A 19240-nucleotide genomic window follows, 5' to 3' on the forward strand; every position below is an offset into this window, starting at 1 on the left:
GTGTGGTTTGGTTAATCAGGCTATAAGCTACGTAAACTGCATGTGTTATGATTAAAGTTGTCTATGGAAGATATCAGATATTCATGCACATAATAGGTACATTTAACAACAACATACCCAAAACAGCATTGGTTGCAACCTAATTTTGGGAGTGCTAGGTAAGGGCACTCATTTTTATTTTAACGCCAGCATTATTAAAAATGCGACTCAAAACGCCGTTTGATGGTGATTTGGATTTGATATGACATAGTTCTTTGAGATGTGTTTCTCACAAATACAGTACAACTGCCCTTGACTTGGTGTGTACAATTGGTGGAGTTCCCCCGTTAAAAAGTCAGACTATTGATTGATCATCAGATAAAGCATATTAAATCACAGCTTCCAACGTAGTTTTTCACTTAAGAAAGCACTATTTGCACAAACTTTAAGTTAAAAGATTAAGAGGTTTAAATCACACCAAATCGGCAATCATGAGTAACAACTAACTACATTATCTCTGGCACTACCGTTGATCTGTTTATTTTATTGTATCGTATCAAAACATTTTGTACTCCAGTGCTTGCTGAATCACTGAATGGATAACATCAGGACACTATTTGTAATAACCTGCCCAGCGATTGAAGATGCAGAGTATTTGATATAAACTGAGATGTTGAATAATGCGCACAGGTTAATTAATTAATTGTATATATTTAATTTTATAATAAAAGCAAATCTTAGTAGTAAATGTAGTATTGATATATTTTATTCACAAAGCTTATTTTTTGCTTTCAGTTATTTTATTGTCATGAACATTGGTAATAATCGCAGTTTGGGGGGCTGGGGTGGCTGCATAGAGCACTTGTATATAGCCGTAAAAAGGCTTCGGCCGGCCTTGTCAGGCGATAAAACTAAACTAAAAGACTTCAAACTGTCAGAAAAATAATTGAGTGAACTATTAGCACCACGGCAACACTAAAGGCAGTCCCTGTGGAGAGGGTTAGGTGATTTTCGTCGGGATTGTGTGATCTCTTCCGTTAGATCTCAGTATGCGGAACTCCCTTCACACCGATGATGATGATGAGGAGGAGGAGGATGTTTTAAAGGCAGGTTGTAACTGACTGAGCCGCCCGTCCATCGAGCTCACAGGCGGACACACACTTTACATCATTTATTCATGCTGCGAAACAGTCTGACGGAAAAGCTACCGCATTTCAGCCGTCGTTTCCTAGCGATACACCGTGATATAAAATAAAGAAGGCTAATTCAGAATACACACCGTCTCTCTGCGTGTGTGACCGTGGAGGACACCCACAGCCCAGGCCGTCATCAGCAGCTGGCTCCCCAGCGGACGTTAGCGGCTAACCTGCTAACGCAAGCAGGTGAGGCTGGTCTTATTCTACGTTTCTATTTTAGCACATCCACTGTATATATGGCTGTAACATATGAACTGTTTCCTGATGTCGCCACCGTGTTTATACGTTTTGAGTTGTTTTATCTGTGAGATAAACCAGTCAAGCTACTGTTAGCAGCTAGGCAGCTAACTAGCTAATCCACCCGTGACGTAGAAAACCATAAACCTAGAGGATGCATCTTTAGGGGTGAACATGTAGGACAAGGCCTGACAGCCTGTCATAATTCATATAAAAAATAAATCTCCTGGAGTTAAAAGGAGGCGTTGGCTTTGCCTTTCCACGTCTGTCACTCTAAACTAAAGATAGTCAGTGCAGATCAGTGTTTTATTCATTCCTCCCATATCGCGTTACATTAACGTAAAGGAAACACAACACGTTATAATCTAACACTTATCCTGTGTATAGAACAGTAATAAAACATTGATCGATCCGATTACTACCTAACCATCCATTTATTGACTTGCATGCTTGTCTCGCATAGATAACAAAGCCCATAATAATTACCTTCCTTACTGTATTCATAGCTTGTTTCAAATTTAAAGAGAGACCAGTTTGGATTTAGGTAGTGTTATGTTTGAAAATTCAAGGGTAAGTACCAATATCAGGTGTCAGATGTATTTTTGTCAAAGGGGTTAACTCATAGAGTCGTGACTCGAAAATAAGAATGTACTCACTACAACAAAATACATTGATTAGCATTGTGTATGACTGAAAGTGTTCGTTTTGTGTAGCCTTAAACTTGTTTATAAAGGGTTGTCTATCAGAATAGGCTGTAAAAGAAGCCTAGGTAAAATAAAGATTTAACCTACACCTTTTTGGTCTTACTTTTTTCCTTTTTTATTTGATGCCTTGTTGTACACATTTTTGGGATGTTTATTAGCCTATTTTTGGAAAATTGTTAACAAGGACCAACATAATTAACTGCTGCTGGAGTTCATCCTACGGTCAGCATGTCTCTGTTCTTATCTCCCCATTTGATAGTAAAATACCTTGTAACTTCCGTTAGCTGTAACTGACACCCATTCATTGTAAACGTATTGCTGTTACAGCATTGATCAGCAGTTGATTATTTGACACAATTGCCAATCAGCTTTTGACACTAACATGACTCATGAGATAAGGCAGTGGATTTTTATTGTAAATTGATTGAATGACTATTAAACAGTAGTTATAAACAGAGGTAGATGTTGATATAAAGTGAAGAACATTGTAGAATATCATCCTGATGCTCAACAAACATCCCTCCTTTAATGGAAGACGCAATGATGAGCAAGAAATGTATCACCTGTGATGAGGCATAGTGCATCGTGGTACACTGGGTCAATAAGCTTTACAGTTTAGTGTCTTTTCCAGTACAAATAGTATAAGCAGCCACAGTTATTCAAATTGAACGTGGTACCTCTGTGGCAGAGGGGAACATTGCATATTCCATCAGTGGGTCAGTGGTTTGATCCCTTCACCCTGCAGTCAACATGTCGAAGTGTCCTTGGGCAAATGCATATCATCAACCATAAACTGGACTTATTTAGCCTCGACAAGGTCTAGAAACATGCTTCTTTCAGGCAAAGAAATTATTATATAAATACACAGACTTTCAGTGTAGGCGAGGGACTGAGCTGACCGAGCTGACCGGCGTTATTGATAGGGGACTAAAATAGTTCTTATATCTGTTCAGCTGTGGAACAAAGTACGATTGGTTCAATAAGAAAATATTCTAATCTAAACGTGACAACGCAATGGTCAATACTTTCTACACTTCATCTCTCTCTTGTTTGTGTGTCCTCACGTGACTGAATTTAACAGATTTTTCTCTGTCGCTACTTACTGCTGGTCACTGTGACTGGCAAGAAGTGCTGCCCATGTTGTAGGCCTATGAATCATATCCATCTCCTCTCTGTGCTTGCATAAGCTGTGCTGCATGCAGACCACACTGACCAGATTCATCTGTTGTGTTAACCTACATTATTATCTAGTCTTTGAATAATACACAGTGTTGTAGTGTTTCTTTTAATCTCTTTAATTCTGAGAAAGGTTCAAGCTCGTTAATCAAATACAAATACATGATGTTGCATCGTACTTCCACCCTGTTTTAAAATATATCTTTGTGCTGGATGAGTCTGCCTCCTGCTCTGCTGCTTGATAAAAAAGCCATTTTGGTTTTGCACCAGGATTGCATTCCCGCTGCCAGACCTGCATGTTGATTCATTGTCCTGATGGTTTTGCAAGATAAAGAGGCATAGATCTGTGTTCTGCATATGGGCCTTGCCCTTAGAATATATTATGTGGTTGGAACCATTCCCTCTCTGTTTTTAGCCTTTCACTGTGAGCAGGATGCAAATTGTTACAACACTCAAACATGCTCAGAGTTGTGCCATGCCTGTAGAAACGGCTAGAATACTGTGAAGGACTAGCTTTTGAAGTGGAGTGTTTCATACCAGTTTCTCAGAGCAAACATACTTGTAAATGTTTAATAAAAGTTCATTTTGGTCTTCTTTTTTATAGGCACACTAATGCAAGGTGCATTAGTGTCAGGCTTGCAGTGTATTTGAATAATTTTGCTAAATGTGATGCGTGCTGACATTCAGCTGACTCATCAGACATATTTCAGCCCACTTTAAAGCAGTTTGGACCGTGTCTTCTTATGGCACGACACACATCAAATAGTGTTAGTAAGCTTTCTCATTCCGTGTGTCAAGTCACCTTCTTTTCTCCCAAAGAAATAGAAAACTAAGTAGCTCAACCTAGTTTATTTGACTAATGTGTCAGTGACAATGGCATAAACATTTCCTCTTTTGGGGTCAAAAGAGAACAAAAATAGAGAGTAGGTATGACATTGTCACAAATAAGTCTAAAAACACATTCTGGTTATAGTGGGCCGTAAGCTCAATCACCACTGTATCACCTCAGGTGGAGAAAGTGACATAAGAGACATTTGTTTGAATACAAATCTTCGGGATTATTATTATTATATTATAAGTACAATTTACTGTCTTCCATTCATGCTCCATTAAGAAGAATCTAGTTAAAATGTCTTTTGTCCCTGTGTGAATGGCTCCTCTACTCATAAGTGGAGCTCTTAGAAATAATTAGACCCATAATGCATCTGCATCTGTGATAGAATCACCTCCCTGGACACAGCTGTGCTCCTGCTCATGGGGTTAACAACACCGTGTGATGGGAAGCGTGACAGTGTCCCACTCATGACTTGCATGCAGTCCATTTGTCTGACCTGTGGTCTTTGTGTAGCATGAAATCTAAATATCACAGGATGTTCACCATCTTCACATACACATTAAATAGAAAATGCAGTCTCTTTCACATCATTTTTATAATATAGACAAACCTTTGGGTGTTCATCATGTATTCATTTAAAGCAACTGCTTTTGTTTTTAGGGCTAAACTAACTCTGTAGCTGTTGAGACAGAGAAACATGTCAGTAACAAGTTTCAAAAACAGTGAAAATTTCCAAAACTACGCAGAATCTGTCAGGAAGCTTCTGCCTCTGAAATGTATCCTGGTGACACTGACACCGTTGTGGCATCCTGATGCAGGTCGACAGCTCTTATAACAGCACTGAAACAGGAGAATTTTCACAAAATGTGCATAAATTCCTTAGTTAATAGATATTTATTACACTTGTTTTTAAATGTCATAACTATCGATGGATAAATCTTTCTTTTTAACTGATTTTTGAATTGATTTCATTCACAATTGAAGTGCATTAGCTTGATTCGCTACAATATAAAATGTTCATGTTCATTTTTTCCTCATTCAAATCTTGCCTGTAGTTTGCTCATTTAAGACTTGGCACACAATTAGTAGAAACACGGTGCAGTCCATTTCCCCCCCAGGTAACTCTTTCAATAGCAATGCATAAATGGAACCACTGGTAAATTATACATCCATTAGCTTATCAGTGGAGGGATAACAGCCTTCAAGAGACAGTGTTTGTGTTTCAGGGTGGAGGTTTTGTACGTAGTGTTTGCTGGCTTTTAGAGCGGTTTTCAGCGTTGCATGACGCTCTGGTTAAAGGAGATCCTGCCACTGTATATTTTCGTTTTCATCGCACACAGTTGCTGAGTGTATCGTAAAAAAGCTGACCTTTTTTATTGTCACTGCTTCACTTTGAAGTGTAATGTTTGTTCAATAAAGTAATATTTTTGTGTTAGGTTTCAGCAGTGTAAAGCATCACAAGTTAGCAGACTTGTTTAGGTGCTTGATCCTCAGAATAATAAAGCAAGGGCTTCTTTGTGACTCAGAGCCGCCATTTTATAATGTCTAACAAAACTGCTGGGAGAAATGTGTTGTGGGAGATTCAGAGATACCAAGTTCTCTGCTCCGACTGACAAAAGACTCCCATCAGACACAAGTTGTAATTTGACATAGACTGTTACTGTTCACATCACAAACACCCTTAATGGCATTGAGTGAACAGTAGTTATCAAACTAAGTTCTATCCTGACAATTCACATCAGTAACATATTACATTATTGAAGCTAATAGGGTGACATGAATTATCCCTGGGAATGTGAAAATACCAACCCATAATTCCTACCGTCCACTGGTGGTTTTGTTTGTTTGTTTTTTGAACTGAGTGCTTTATGCATGCTCATCACATTATCCGCTCACAGCTCCTGTGAGACGTTTGAGGAACAGTGACGTTGCTGTAGCTTTGTTTGACTAGAGCACAGCCCACTAGTTCATCTTTAAGGTCCTGTCACACAGGCAGCAGAGATGTTGTTGTAATGCTGTCAGTTAAAAGCTGTTTAGCTCTACTTTATGGTGAGCGGGTAACACATTTACCATCCTGCTGTTCTAAGAGTCTCCTGACTGTGAGAAGATACTAGCCTGCAGCTGAAAGTGGCTCCATGGTGAGGAGACCCTTCTGCAGAGCGGCCACAGTAACCTGTCCGTCACTGGGCCAGAGAGCAAGCTGTAAAGGTGCTTATTCCACCAAGACCCGTAAGCTGCTTACCATTACAGCGAGCTTCTAATGAAAAGTCTGTTATCCTCTGACGAAAACAAACGGCTAACATATTGGTCATAACATGGTTGCAACGTACACGATCATTTTCATAAACAAAATGATCTGCCTATTATTTTGTAGGTCTACTTAATGTCAGGAAATACTGCAAAATGTCTAAGCTTTTTAAACTCTTATCTTGTCACTTATAAATGAAAGGATATTCAGTTTAATATGATATCAAATGAAGAAGTATGATGTCCTTATTTGTGAGGCTAAAAACTGAATTTTCTGACAAATTCAAAAGATTAATTGCTTACACAAACAGAATTTGACACAATAGTGTCAGAAATAATGAGCCACTTATCCTTGTAGCTCTAGATCATAACAGAAAATCAGGGCTCAACGTCTTGCAACACTATCAAAGTTTTAGAGGAATGTTCCTACATTTTTAATCCTCTCTGTTTAGAAGGATGTTTTTTTTATTTGGCTGTCATGTCTGTCATCTTTTGTGCTCCGCCATTGTGTCTTTGTATGCCATGTACCCTCTGTAGAGATGATTACTCAAAACTTCAACATTGTTAGTGTTTTTCATTTTCATGCAAAGTAAATGTAGATAGGACATTGAAATGACATTTCCGAGGTACAATGCTCTTAAGAAGAAGAAAAACATCTCACAATATTTGATTTCTGTCATGTTCAATTGCTTTTGTGATGAACAGTCAAACAGAAGGGTTTGGGTTGTATTTCTCCAGTCTCCAGAATACAGTTAATGTTGTATTTCTGCTTCCTGTCACTGGTAAATTGTGAAATAAAACGTGTCCCCTGATGGGTTATTTGAGGACAACACAACATTGCTCTCTGTCTGCTCTCGTGTTTACCCAACCAATAACACTCCTATCTCTTAAATCTATAAAAGATTAGGAGATGCCTCTCTAAACTTGCTAGTTGCACAAACCATCTCGTCATGTGGGGTTTGGAGACCTTTTGAATTAAACTGTTAGCACTGACTTAAGAACTAGATGAGACGGGTACAGGGGGAGTGGACGCCGCTGCAAACCTGAGTAGAATAATAGCTTGCTCCTTGACACTTTGAAAAAAGTCAAAGACCATAAATCATGATGCCATATTTGCCCCAATTATACAACTGCAAAATCATGTGACTGCTCGGTGTTGGACCACATTTCTACATAATGCATCCTCAATGTTTCTCATCTGTTTAAATTCCAGTCTTTATTTAGTTATGGCCATAGAAATACATGACCTAAAATCAAAAAGTTTTCCTCCTTTTCTTCTGTTACAGGTTTGACCCTTCGAACCATCACTATGATAATCAAGGAGCTGTGTTTCCACATTACACCGGCTCTTTCCCAGTTGTGATGGAAAGGCAAAACTGACTCAAGAGGGAGCGTAAATCCTGGATGCCATAACGTAAGGGACGTTGTCAATCCAAGATGGAGAAAAAGAAACCGTGCCCTCGCCTCCTTGACTACTTGGTGGTGGTCGGAGCAAGGTAAGAACCTCACCTGATGTCAAGTCATTGTTCTTGTTTAAAGGAGTATCCGGATCATCAGAGGGAGGGTGTACACATGCTTAAAAACCACCGTTAAGGCATAGTAGTTGAGGAAATATCAAGTACTGGACTGATTTAACATTTTATCTCAATCATATACGTACATAGACTTCTGTGGGTTACAGATCTTCACGACTCAATTATTTTGAGTGATGCCGCTGCTTTAGGGGATGTTGTGGCAGATAAACCCAGAATGTTCTCACAAAAAATAGTAAAGCAACGTCATCACACAAACACTATGTGTGAGCACACATAGCACCTACAGCCACCTCTAGCTTGAATCTGGGATTAGTGCTACGTAGTTAACTGTTTACCTCAAAAATGTCAAGAGAACATTTTAGTTGCCACATAGTCGTAAAATGCCACCTCACAGGAAATGAAAAATGGTGTTGTCTTGGCATATGATCACAAACTTCTTGGTAGTTAAATCCTCTTCTTATTCTACCCTGCAAGACACCCTTTAACATTGTCCCTCTGCTCCTCTCTTACGGTGTTGTTGATCTGACCGAGGCTTGTCATTTGTTTTTAAGAGTTGACCTGATTTTGAAAAAGATTTAGCTTTTGATTTTATGCAGTACTCTATATGTAGCGTTCATAATGAAGGATAGAAGCACATTGTTCACAGTAGCCACAGGGGAAAAGGATGAATCACATGAACAAGTCATTGTCAAGTCTGCCGCTGTTTTTAGAGTCATACTCCGAGGCTCTGCACTGAATCGTTTCGGAAATGATGATAATTTGGTTGTGGTTGGGATGGTTTTGCACTTTGCATTTCCAGGAGTTTGGCAAAATAAATATAGTTATAAAATTGCTATTATGAGCTACCGACTTTTGTCAGGATTTGTTAGTCATTGTGTTGTGCAATCAAAGAGATGAAGGTCTCCTCTCCTCACATAATGAGCATTTCAAATCAAATTCAAAACTGTGTTTGATGGGATATTGGATTTGCCGATACATCAGATATGAGTACGGAAAACATGATTATGAAACCACATAGAACTCATGATGGGCGCAACACAACAGCTTCTTTTAATACAAAACAAATATTGTCCTTCTCTCCTTCAGGCAACCGAGTAGTGACAGTGTGGCCCAGACGCCTCAGCTCCTCCGCCGCTACCCTCTGGAGGACCACAACGACTTCCCGCTTCCACCAGATGTGGTGTTTTTCTGCCAACCAGAAGGCTGCCTGAGCATACGCCAGCGCAGGGTCAGCCTTCGCGACGACTCCTCCTTTGTTTTCACGCTGACAGACAAGGACTCGGGGATCACTCGTTACGGAATCTGCGTCAACTTCTACCGCTCCTTTCAGCGAGGGCATCACCGCCCTCGCGGGGACAAAGGTGGCCATGCGGAGACGTCATCACAGGCGGCAGAGACCGCTAGCGATGGATCAGATGCCAGCAGTGGAGGCCCACCGTCCTCAGTGTTATCGCCACCTAACAATGCTGAGTCGGCAGCTGCTTCCGGGGAAGAGAGCGCAAAGCCCGGTGCCGAGCCAAACACCGGCAAGTCCCCGCAGCACAGGCGCAGCGCCGCTAAGACGGCAGCCAGGAACCGCAACAGCACGCTGACCTCGCTGTGCATACTCAGCCACTACCCCTTCTTCTCCACCTTCAGGGAATGCCTTTATATTCTCAAGAGGCTGGTGGACTGCTGCAGTCAGAGGCTAACCCAACGAGCTGGGCTCCCTCGCACCACCCAGAGGTGAGGCTGGCAGATATACATGCAGCTCTTTTTTGGTGCTTGTGCTGCATTGTGATTTTTTTCTTTTCTTCTACGTGCCATTTCATCACGGTGCACAACAAAACAAACATGAAGTATTTTAGGCTTATCTTGTGGTTTTTTGCTTTTAAAACTTATTTTATTCAGAAGTCTGTTAATACTGATCATATTCAAGCTTGCCAGTTGATGATTGCTTATTGCTTTTGAAAGCCCATGACCTTTTTTGTTGAGCCGCCCTCAGGCCTTTGATCATCAGGCAGCTAGAGTACATTCATATCACCAAGGGGCATCAAACCTTTGATTTTAATGAAACCATGGCATTTACGTTTTCGACCATGAATCTTTAGTCCTTATGACATGCTTGCTATGTCTATTTAAGTGCGGACAGCCTCGAGTAAGATGAGGGCCGCAAGTCATGTGTAAAGGATTAAATGTGTCCATATGAAACATTTAAAAAGAAAAATCATTTTTTTCACAACAAAGCTAAAAAAAGGACAATTTATAGCAAAGATGTGTTGCTATTACAGTGTTCCTGCTGATATTTTTGCCAGCCCTACTGATTTTATTCCCCCACCTCCATCTGCTTCTCTCATGTTCCACCTGTTGTGTGTTTGTTTGTGTTTCAGGAATAATATGAGCGCCTTTCTCTGTGGCTCCATGCAGTTTGCAGGCCATTTTTTCACAGTGCGCTCTCACCCCACCTCCATGATAGATAATAGCAACAAACCACAGTGCGTTAAAAAGTGTGTGATATATGTTAAGCTGAGGTATAAAGACAGTTTATTTGAATATTATAGGATATGAAATGGTTTCTTTCAGATGAGCTCAGCTGGGTCATTTCCATTGATAGTGGAGATGCATTTTTTACCAGAATATAAAAACTAACATCCTGTGTCGGAGCATTTTAGTATTCCTTCTGAAACACCTTAGGAATAAATCACAAAGTATTTGCCGGTTAGAGCTGAAGTGTTGAACATAATGCATGTTGCTTTTTTCTTTACGTACCACCAGGATGGATTGACTTGTATTTAGTTGAATCGGCACTAAATACCCAGAGCTCTACACTGTATCTAACTAGGTCTCATATGTTTGGATGTGGCAATTTTTTTCCAGTGCGCTTTAGGTTATTCTGTTGCCATGGGTGACACAGAATGGATTGCAATTTTGAGGAGGCAAAGTGTTAATTAGGCTGTCTCTTCACACCGGCTTAGGCCCAGCATGAGTCGATGATTGTCGGACCCCCGTGGTGAATATGTTTTCTAGGGCCGCTACAAACAATTTCTGTTCATTACGGATTCATCTGCCGGTTTTCATTTTTTAAATGGTTTTGTCTAAAAAATGCCAGAAAATAAAAATCCATTATAGTTGCTCAAAATCCATAATGAGTCTGAAAAGATATGTTGAATTAAACATGATGTCAAACTGTAGAAAAAGAACATTTACATATTTAGGCTAAAAGAAATATCTTCATGTGAAATATTACTTCAATGATTATTCGGTTTTGCAAATATTTTCATGTCGATCCAACTAAACACTGCAGCTCTAATATTATGTAAATATATATTTATAAGTGCAGCTATCCCCCTCATCAATACAAAGGATTGTAGGAATGTGTAAAGCACAGTTAATCCCATTTCTAGACCTTTTTTCCCTGGGTAAAATGCTGTAGCGGCTCCCCATATCATTAATATAGATCATTGGTTTCTCTGAAAGCCACGAAAAACGTCCTTCTAGCGAAAGGCTGAACCAAACCAACCTCATAATGTTTTTTCCCCCGACATGGTGGGTTGGAAAGTGGTGTGGCACTGATGGAAAAGGAGGAGAGCCAATGCCTGATGGCTGCGAGCGCTTTGTGCCGTGGTGCTGTGACAGATTGAGGTCTCTGGCTGCCTTTGGGTAGCAGCTGCAGTTGGTGGGAGGGCTCCGAAGGACTAATGATTATCTCCCTCCTTGCCACACACACACACTCACACTCACACTCACACTCACACTCACACTCACACACACTCACTGAGCATACACTCCAGAGAGGGTTTAATGACACCATGTGTGTGGAGAGTGGAGGGTTTGCACATCAATTTTGCGGCAATTGCTTAAAAGCCCCTCCTGTTTTTCGATCTCATTTGTTAATTATATTAGGTAGTGTTTGCTGAGGACTGTGGGTCACTGTTTACAGCAATAACATGAGCAAATTATGTAATTTAATCAGTTTTTAATTTTCAAATTGATGATTTGTAGCATCAAGCAACTAGTGTTTTTGGTTAACTTACCATATTTTTACAAATTGGTGAACAGCGTGTTGTTTTAAAACATAATGTCTTTGTGCCTTCATTTAACAGAAGAAAGTGTAAAAGTGGGGATCAGATAGGGAGGGGTATGACATGATACAAAGGTCCCAAGGACGTCATCAAACCTTGAGGGTTAAGAGTCACTGTGTGTGTCTCGGTGTGTAATCATGCTGTTATTAGCCCTTGAGGAACAATCAGTCGCAGTTGTGTTTCGTTTTAAGAGTAGCATTTGCATTGACTTACCAGTGTCACTTGAGCTAGTGCTGAAATGACTTTTACGTTGTTTATGCAGAAGGTTTATCAAACCATAATGACAGATATTTAATGAGTTCTCAGATTTGACGATGTATTGCCTCTCTCTGTTCTAAATAATTACAAATGTACAATATAATATGTAATATCTCATGTTTAAGACAAACAAGTGGTCGGATAAAACAAAGTATTTGAAAAAGCATCACCTTGTCACATGACATGATGTCTTCATATTGCATGTATGTCTTTGTTACTGACCAAAAGAACTATACATTTGAAGATATCACATTGGATTTAAGAAACCTGAGAGGGAGATTCTTCAAATAGTTTGCATTTCTATATCATGACAATTAATGCAAATAATCTGTAATGAAAATAATAAAAAGTCTTACTGATCATACTCTCTGTTTCTGTCCTTCGCAGGGACACCATGTGGCGGGTGTTCACGGGAGCACTGTCGGTGGAGGAGAAAGGCAGCCAGCTGCTGGCGGACCTGCGGGAGATTGAATCTTGGGTGTACCGGTTGCTTCGTTCCCCGGTACCAGTGGCGGGTCAGAGGCGTGTGGATGTGGAAGTGCTGCCCCATGCACTCAAACGGCCGCTCACCTTTGCCCTGCCTGACAACTCCCGCTTCTCCATGGTGGACTTCCCCCTGCACCTGCCCTTAGAGCTGCTGGGGGTGGACGCCTGTCTTCAGGTCCTCAGCTGTGTCCTGCTGGAGCACAAGGTAAGGACGGGCGCAGCAGTGAGTTGCACGATGCAAGCTGATCCTTATCACTCATCACTTTTGCCCGCGTCTTTGATCTCCTTTATTTATATAAGACCAGGAGGAGATCTGTGGTTGTCTTCACAGTGGGATTTATTTAAAGACTGAAATGATTATTTCAGGGAGAGAAGACTAGCCAAGCTATATATAGTTTGTTTTGATCGGTCATGGGATACAGCAGTGCAGCTGCATGCCCACGCCTGGATAAAAGAACATTTCTATCCTGAGAAGTGATGCCCAGAGTCACCGTGATTCGACATTGGGTCCGTACATACCCTTGCTGTAGCCATTACATGTAGAGTGGAGGAATCATGATGGCAAAAAGAAGGCTGCGGACACTGAATGAACAAAATGAAAGACTCTTCATCTCTGTCTCTCCTATGTTTAACACTAGAAGCATTATTAGGGATGTAATACAAATCCTTGTTTGGCCGGCGATGGTGTAGTGTTCTGTTGTTGCTATTGTCTTACCGGGACATTGATACACAGGCTCATCTGCAATTACCCAAAGAAAACCTAAGCGTCACAGCTTCAGTCACGCCGCTGAAAGAACATACTGCTGGATAAATGCTGGACAAATACTCTCAAACTAGCATTTATCTGGGGCTCCTACATTAATTGATGTTCCCCATCCAATAAAGGAGTTTTTATTTACCGCATAACTGTATAAAAGGCTGCCATCTTGTATTCATCCATTTATTTTTTATGTGAAGATGAATTCAATACATCGTTAAATTCAGTCAGGCTGAACTAAGTGCTGCCTGGAAGCTTTCAGAGTGACTTCCTTTTATGCACTTTGTGCTGCCAAATATATTTCTTGATAAAAGCTCAGTTTTTAATATTGCTGTACCGAATCCAAGGCACATTTAGTGTACCACAGCTTTATATTATGGACAGAAAAGGGAATATGGACAGATTTGACAAATATTCCTGTGATTGATCACCAGCGGAAGAAGTCAAATAGCTGGGATAACAGAATGAACATCGAGCCATAAAGTGTTTCCTGTTTCTTATTTCCCTTCAGGTCATTCTTCAATCTAGAGATTACAATGCTCTATCTATGAGCGTCATGGCTTTTGTTGCCATGATCTACCCTCTGGAGTACATGTTCCCCGTTATCCCCTTGCTGCCAACATGCATGGCCTCTGCTGAGCAGGTAACACTTATCCTTCCTCATAGATAGATTCAACTAAGTGGGTGATTTCAAACAGTTTTGAAATGTGGTGTTACCATCATGTTGTGATGGACCGGTATGTGTTCTCCTCCCCACAGCTCCTTCTTGCCCCCACACCCTACATTATAGGAGTACCCGCCAGCTTCTTCCTCTACAAATCTGATTTCAAAATGCCAGACGATCTTTGGCTGGTGGACCTTGACAGCAGCAAGGTCAGTACATTAACTCAACGTCCTGCTCCTCCTTCTCATCTTGTTTTGTCTGTTTTATGGATGTCCAGATTTAGATGACAGAGAGATCTATTAGTTTAACAACCTTTATGCCTCCGGGATGTCCTTCCATACATTCCATTCTTGTGAATGCAATCTCTCTCAAAAGGCATTTCTTCAAATTTGGCTTAAAAGTGGAATCAGGGAAGAAATGATTTGACGATTCACAAAACATGCATTTGACCGCAAAAAATATATACGCTAGTTGTTACACTTTAACACAAATCATAACATTTTAAAGTGATGACATTTCAGATGTAAGCTTCCCTCTTGACTGTTTGTCGGAGGCATACACCTCTAAAGTTACTCTGTTGTTCTTTCCTGACTATTTAAAATGTATTTTGATATACTTTGTCTACAGGTTATAGCACCTACCAATGCAGAGATCCTGCCACCTCTTCCAGAGCCTGAGGCACTCGAGCTCAAGAAACATCTCAAACAGGTACTGTGGGATCTGCGTGATTCCTCTTAAATTGTTATCAAGATAAGATTTTTTTATTCTGCTGTGCTGTGGCATCTGGCTCTCAGCCCAAAGCTGGAGCAGTCATGAACCAAGGGGCTGCTCTGTTTGCACCTGTGACTGATAGCTATTTGCACTTCTTATATAAATGTGAAACTTCTCTTTCAGCATTGTGAAGATTAGGGGCTTCCTTCCTCTACACAGTTGTATGTATTGTCGATGAGTGTGAGAGCCTTGGAAATTGGTTTTGTAGTGCACTAATACAAACAAATGTTTTTATCTTTCTTTCCTCTTTTCTTTGCATGCTCTAGCTCTTGGAGGTAAAATCAAATCCTAGGACTATGCTACCCTTGCAAATCCTTTAATAACACTGGTAGTAACTAACATGCCCCCTCTCACCCTATTGTCCAATATAACACCAGAACCTGGTTCTGATTCATGCGACACCTCACTGTTTAGTTCTTCCACGCTTTGAGCAACTCCAATCACACAAAGCCCCTATAAAAAAATGCAGTCATTCAAAGTTTAGCAGTTATGTTAAACAAGAACAAATGGTTCACGGTAAGGCTCACATAATAACAATTAATGACATCGAATGATATTTCACATTTATTTAAAGGAAACCTTTCAAGACCAACTTTTTTACCATACATCCATCTGACATCCAGCTTAACCTTTAATAATGATAAGATTTTATGTTTTCAGGCAGTGTAACTTTTTCACAGACCTTTCGCCATACGTGTGTGTGTGTGTGTGTGTGTGTGTGTGTGTGTGTGTGTGTGTGTGTGTGTGTGTGTGTGTGTGTGTGTGTGTGTGTGTGTGTGTGTGTGTGTGTGTGTGTGTGTGTGTGTGTGTGTGTGTGTGTGTGTGTGTGTGTGTGTGTGTGTGTGTGTGTGTGTGTGTGTGTGTGTGTGTGTGTGTGTGTGTGTGTGTGTGTGTGTGTGTGTGTGATTAACAGCTCCTTCCCCTGTGTGACTGAGAGTATGTGTATGTGTGTAGGAGTGTGCAAAGCCTCAGATTAGCAGTTGTATATTTGGAAACAAACACACTATTGGTATCTGTTAATGGAGATGATGTCAGTGAACATGGTTTTACTGATTAACTGAAGACTGTGATGCAGAAACAGAATGCTGCTGTTGTGAGAATCATTGAAAATACTTGCACTTAGAACGGGATGAGTAAAATAAATTGGTCCTTTTTTAATGACTGATTTATTGTCTTGTACAAAAATGGTGGTTTTATCATTTCAGCTGGCCCAATATTGTTTTCTATTCAGTTAGACATTACCACTAAGGCTTTACATTTGCTACAGGTTCTTTATCGTGCAAGTATTTTCTCTATGTTTTTGAAAAGATCTGCTGTTTTTGTACCAGTCATCACCACTCCATTGTAACCGCTGGTTTATCCCAGTCGGTCACCGTGGATGGTCTCCATGTGTCTTTTAGTGGCTGTATTTTGTAGGGTGAAGTCTGGTTTTGGTCACATTTTTGCCTGTCTGTGTTTTTCACTGTCTTCCATGTTGATCATAAAAAAACATCTGTTATTTCATCATATTCCCCTTTCTCTCTTCTCAAAATGTCTCTCTTCACTCTCACTATTTTCTGGCTGTCAATCATCTTCTCAAATCAAACACAATTGTATCTTTTCTTAACTCCTTCCTTCAGTCAATTATAGTATTCAAAATTGAAACTTTGATGTCAAAAATGTCATCATCTTATCATTCACCGAGTTAGATCTGTCTGATTAACATTTTTTTGGGCACACAAATAAACGTAATTGCTGCCAGCAAAAAGCAGAACATAAAGAAGCACTGTTGAAAGGAGACAAAGAAAAGGAAAGGGGCCATGATGGTGTTGTGGTCCTCCCGTCATGTGCTGTTCCAGTGTCGGTCACAAAGTTTCCATCCCAGGCCTTCATGTGATTCTCCTCGCATCTCTCCCCTTCCCAGTGTCTGGTTAGGTTGACCGTGATCACCCAAAAGCAGATCTTCTCCTCTGAAAATAAGGTTACTCATTTCTCCTCCTGTGGAATGTGTAATGCCCCTGCACGGATATCTTCTTTCTCACATTGTTTTGCTTGTCACTACTACTTGTCTCCTACTCTTTCAAGACCTGACTAAAATGCATAACCACTGAGTCACAGAATGCTGCGGAGCGGTTTTTTGATACACTGCTTAGCTCTGGCTTGAGCATGACTGAATGTGCGTGCATCTATCTTGGCATCAGTGAGTGTTTTCGTAACCAAAACAAGATATGATGAAGCTAATCACAGAGTTAACATTCATCCAGACCCAGCAACTAAATGTTCCATTATGCTAAGCTAAACTTTGACACTTGAGTCTGCAGCAGTTCCCTCAAGGCAAACCATGCTTAGTAACTGACTTCCCTTGTTCCCCTTCTCTACAAAGTGACGCGCCCACCACAGGCATCAACATGCACAAAGCTATTCCCTCAAGTCCCAATTCTTATCCAATTCTAGCAGTCTAATTGTTTTCCCTCAAAAGAGATGGTTAATATTTATAAATGTCCCAGATAGGAATTATTCACCCCCAAGGATAATCATTTTCACATCAATTACTCACCCAACTACTTTAAATAAAAGAAGAAAACTGTTTTTCTCACATGCCTTTTTCATCGAAATTAAAGGAGAGAAATCAGGTTAAAACTCTTATTTGTGGACTATATTATAAGTCTCATTTATTCTGTCATATTACTTCCTTAACACATGCATTTTTCGCTAAAACCTTGTTATTTAAAAAAACTACGCATGTGTTTGGGAAGAGTAATTATAAGACAATAAATGAGACTTGGATTATTCCGCACAAGTCGTCTTGAGAGCTTCTAAATGTATGTTTTGATACATTACAGCTTTAAAACAGAATTTAATTACATTCATCTAAAAATGTCTTTTTTTTGTCCATCGTGGAGGCATGCGATAAGGTTCAGGTTGAGTAATTGAGATACAAATGGTCATTTTGTGGGTAAAGTATTCCTTTAATTGCGGAAATCATTATGAGTAACTAAAGGTTGATGCCAATCGTGGGAGTGGTCCATAACAGCGCTCTGTTTATGTATTCAAATCCACTGCCATGTTTATAACTTGTGTCACTTTTACCTCTTCTAGGCCTTGGCCAGCATGAGTTTAAACACCCAGCCCATCCTGAACCTGGAGAAGTTTCAGGAGGTTCATGAGATGCCCCTGCTCCCACCCGGACGAGACAAAGCCTCGCCGTCCTCCACAGAGTTCAACCCCCTAATTTACGGCAATGACGTTGATTCTGTGGATGTGGCCACCAGGCAAGACTTGACCGTCTATTCCTGTTGTTCATTTATCTTACTTCCCATGCTTCCGTTAAAAGTGTGAGGAACTCTCAAAAGGGAAATGTGTATTAAGCAATTAGATGTAAAGTTGAACCAAGATGGAATTTCAGAGCCGAACACAATAATTATCTGTTTCTTGCACCACATACTGATATGAAAAACAATAGTATTTATTTTACAAATGCCAACATTTTAATTATATATAGATATTTTGGATTTTCCTTAAAAAACAACCAGACATAGTTATCAGCTGTAATTCTATTATCTGAACACTACGAAGAACTTCTCTCTTATCTAATAAAATGTAAGCTTAAGCTGACTGAACTTGTTTCTTTGACAGGGTCGCCATGGTACGGTTCTTCAACTCCCCAAATGTCCTCCAGGGGTTCCAGATGCACACCCGCACACTGCGCCTCTTCCCCCGGCCCGTGGTGGCTTTTCAGGCTACTTCTTTTCTGGCATCTCGGCCTCGCCGCTCTCTCTTTGCAGAAAAGCTTTCTCACACCCAGGCTGTGGAGTTCTATGGAGAGTGGGCTCTCAATCCTTCCAACGTCGCGTTTCAGAGGATACACAACAGTAAGACTCACTCGAGGCGATGGTTGCCTGTATCTCATCTGATATGCTTTAAAGTAAGTGTTGTTAATATCATGCTCTGCAAACTGTGTTTCAGATGTGTTCGACCCCTCCTTAATAGGAGACAAGCCCAAGTGGTACGCTCACCAGCTGCAGCCAGTACTCTACCGAGTGTATGACGGAAGCTCTCAGCTGGTTGAAGCTATGGCTGGCCCCTTGGAGGATGAAGGGAACGAGTCAGATCCCACAGACAGGTAAGACAATCATTTAAATTATATAAAAAACCAACAACAATTAAATTTGCTAAATTAAGTCTGTCAAATTTTCGTTCACCAAAGAGGTTTTAATTCTTGGTTATACATTTAATCTGTTGCAGTGGCAGTGACAGCGAGGCTTACGATGACTCCAGCTCTTCCTACTCTTCACTGGGAGACCTTGTGAGTGAGATGATCCAAGGTGACATCCAGGGAGACACACCAAGTGAGT

General features: G+C 40.5%; 1 protein-coding gene across 13 annotated transcripts in view; it reads left to right on the forward strand.

Annotated features, from left to right (window-relative positions):
• Positions 1-1051: 1051 nt before the first annotated feature.
• madd (MAP-kinase activating death domain) overlaps positions 1052-19240 on the forward strand; it is a 45150-nt gene continuing 26961 nt past the window's right edge. For 6 of the 13 annotated variants that reach the window (XM_063881601.1, XM_063881607.1, XM_063881603.1 and 3 more), the window contains exons 1-11: positions 1053-1361; positions 7661-7870; positions 8996-9634; positions 12616-12919; positions 13983-14114; positions 14231-14344; positions 14763-14843; positions 17985-18157; positions 18522-18757; positions 18852-19008; positions 19131-19234. In XM_063881601.1, coding sequence (XP_063737671.1) covers positions 7812-7870; positions 8996-9634; positions 12616-12919; positions 13983-14114; positions 14231-14344; positions 14763-14843; positions 17985-18157; positions 18522-18757; positions 18852-19008; positions 19131-19234 — 1999 coding nt within the window. In that variant the 5' untranslated portion in view covers positions 1053-1361; positions 7661-7811. Of the gene's footprint in view, positions 1362-7660; positions 7871-8995; positions 9635-12615; positions 12920-13982; positions 14115-14230; positions 14345-14762; positions 14844-16809; positions 16867-17984; positions 18158-18521; positions 18758-18851; positions 19009-19130; positions 19235-19240 lie in introns of all 13 variants that reach the window. The other 7 variants (XM_063881608.1, XM_063881604.1, XM_063881612.1 and 4 more) reach the window with 4 other exon arrangements.

This window comes from Eleginops maclovinus, chromosome 4 (assembly GCF_036324505.1).
Source record: "Eleginops maclovinus isolate JMC-PN-2008 ecotype Puerto Natales chromosome 4, JC_Emac_rtc_rv5, whole genome shotgun sequence".
NCBI classification, from domain to species: Eukaryota; Metazoa; Chordata; class Actinopteri; order Perciformes; family Eleginopidae; genus Eleginops; species Eleginops maclovinus.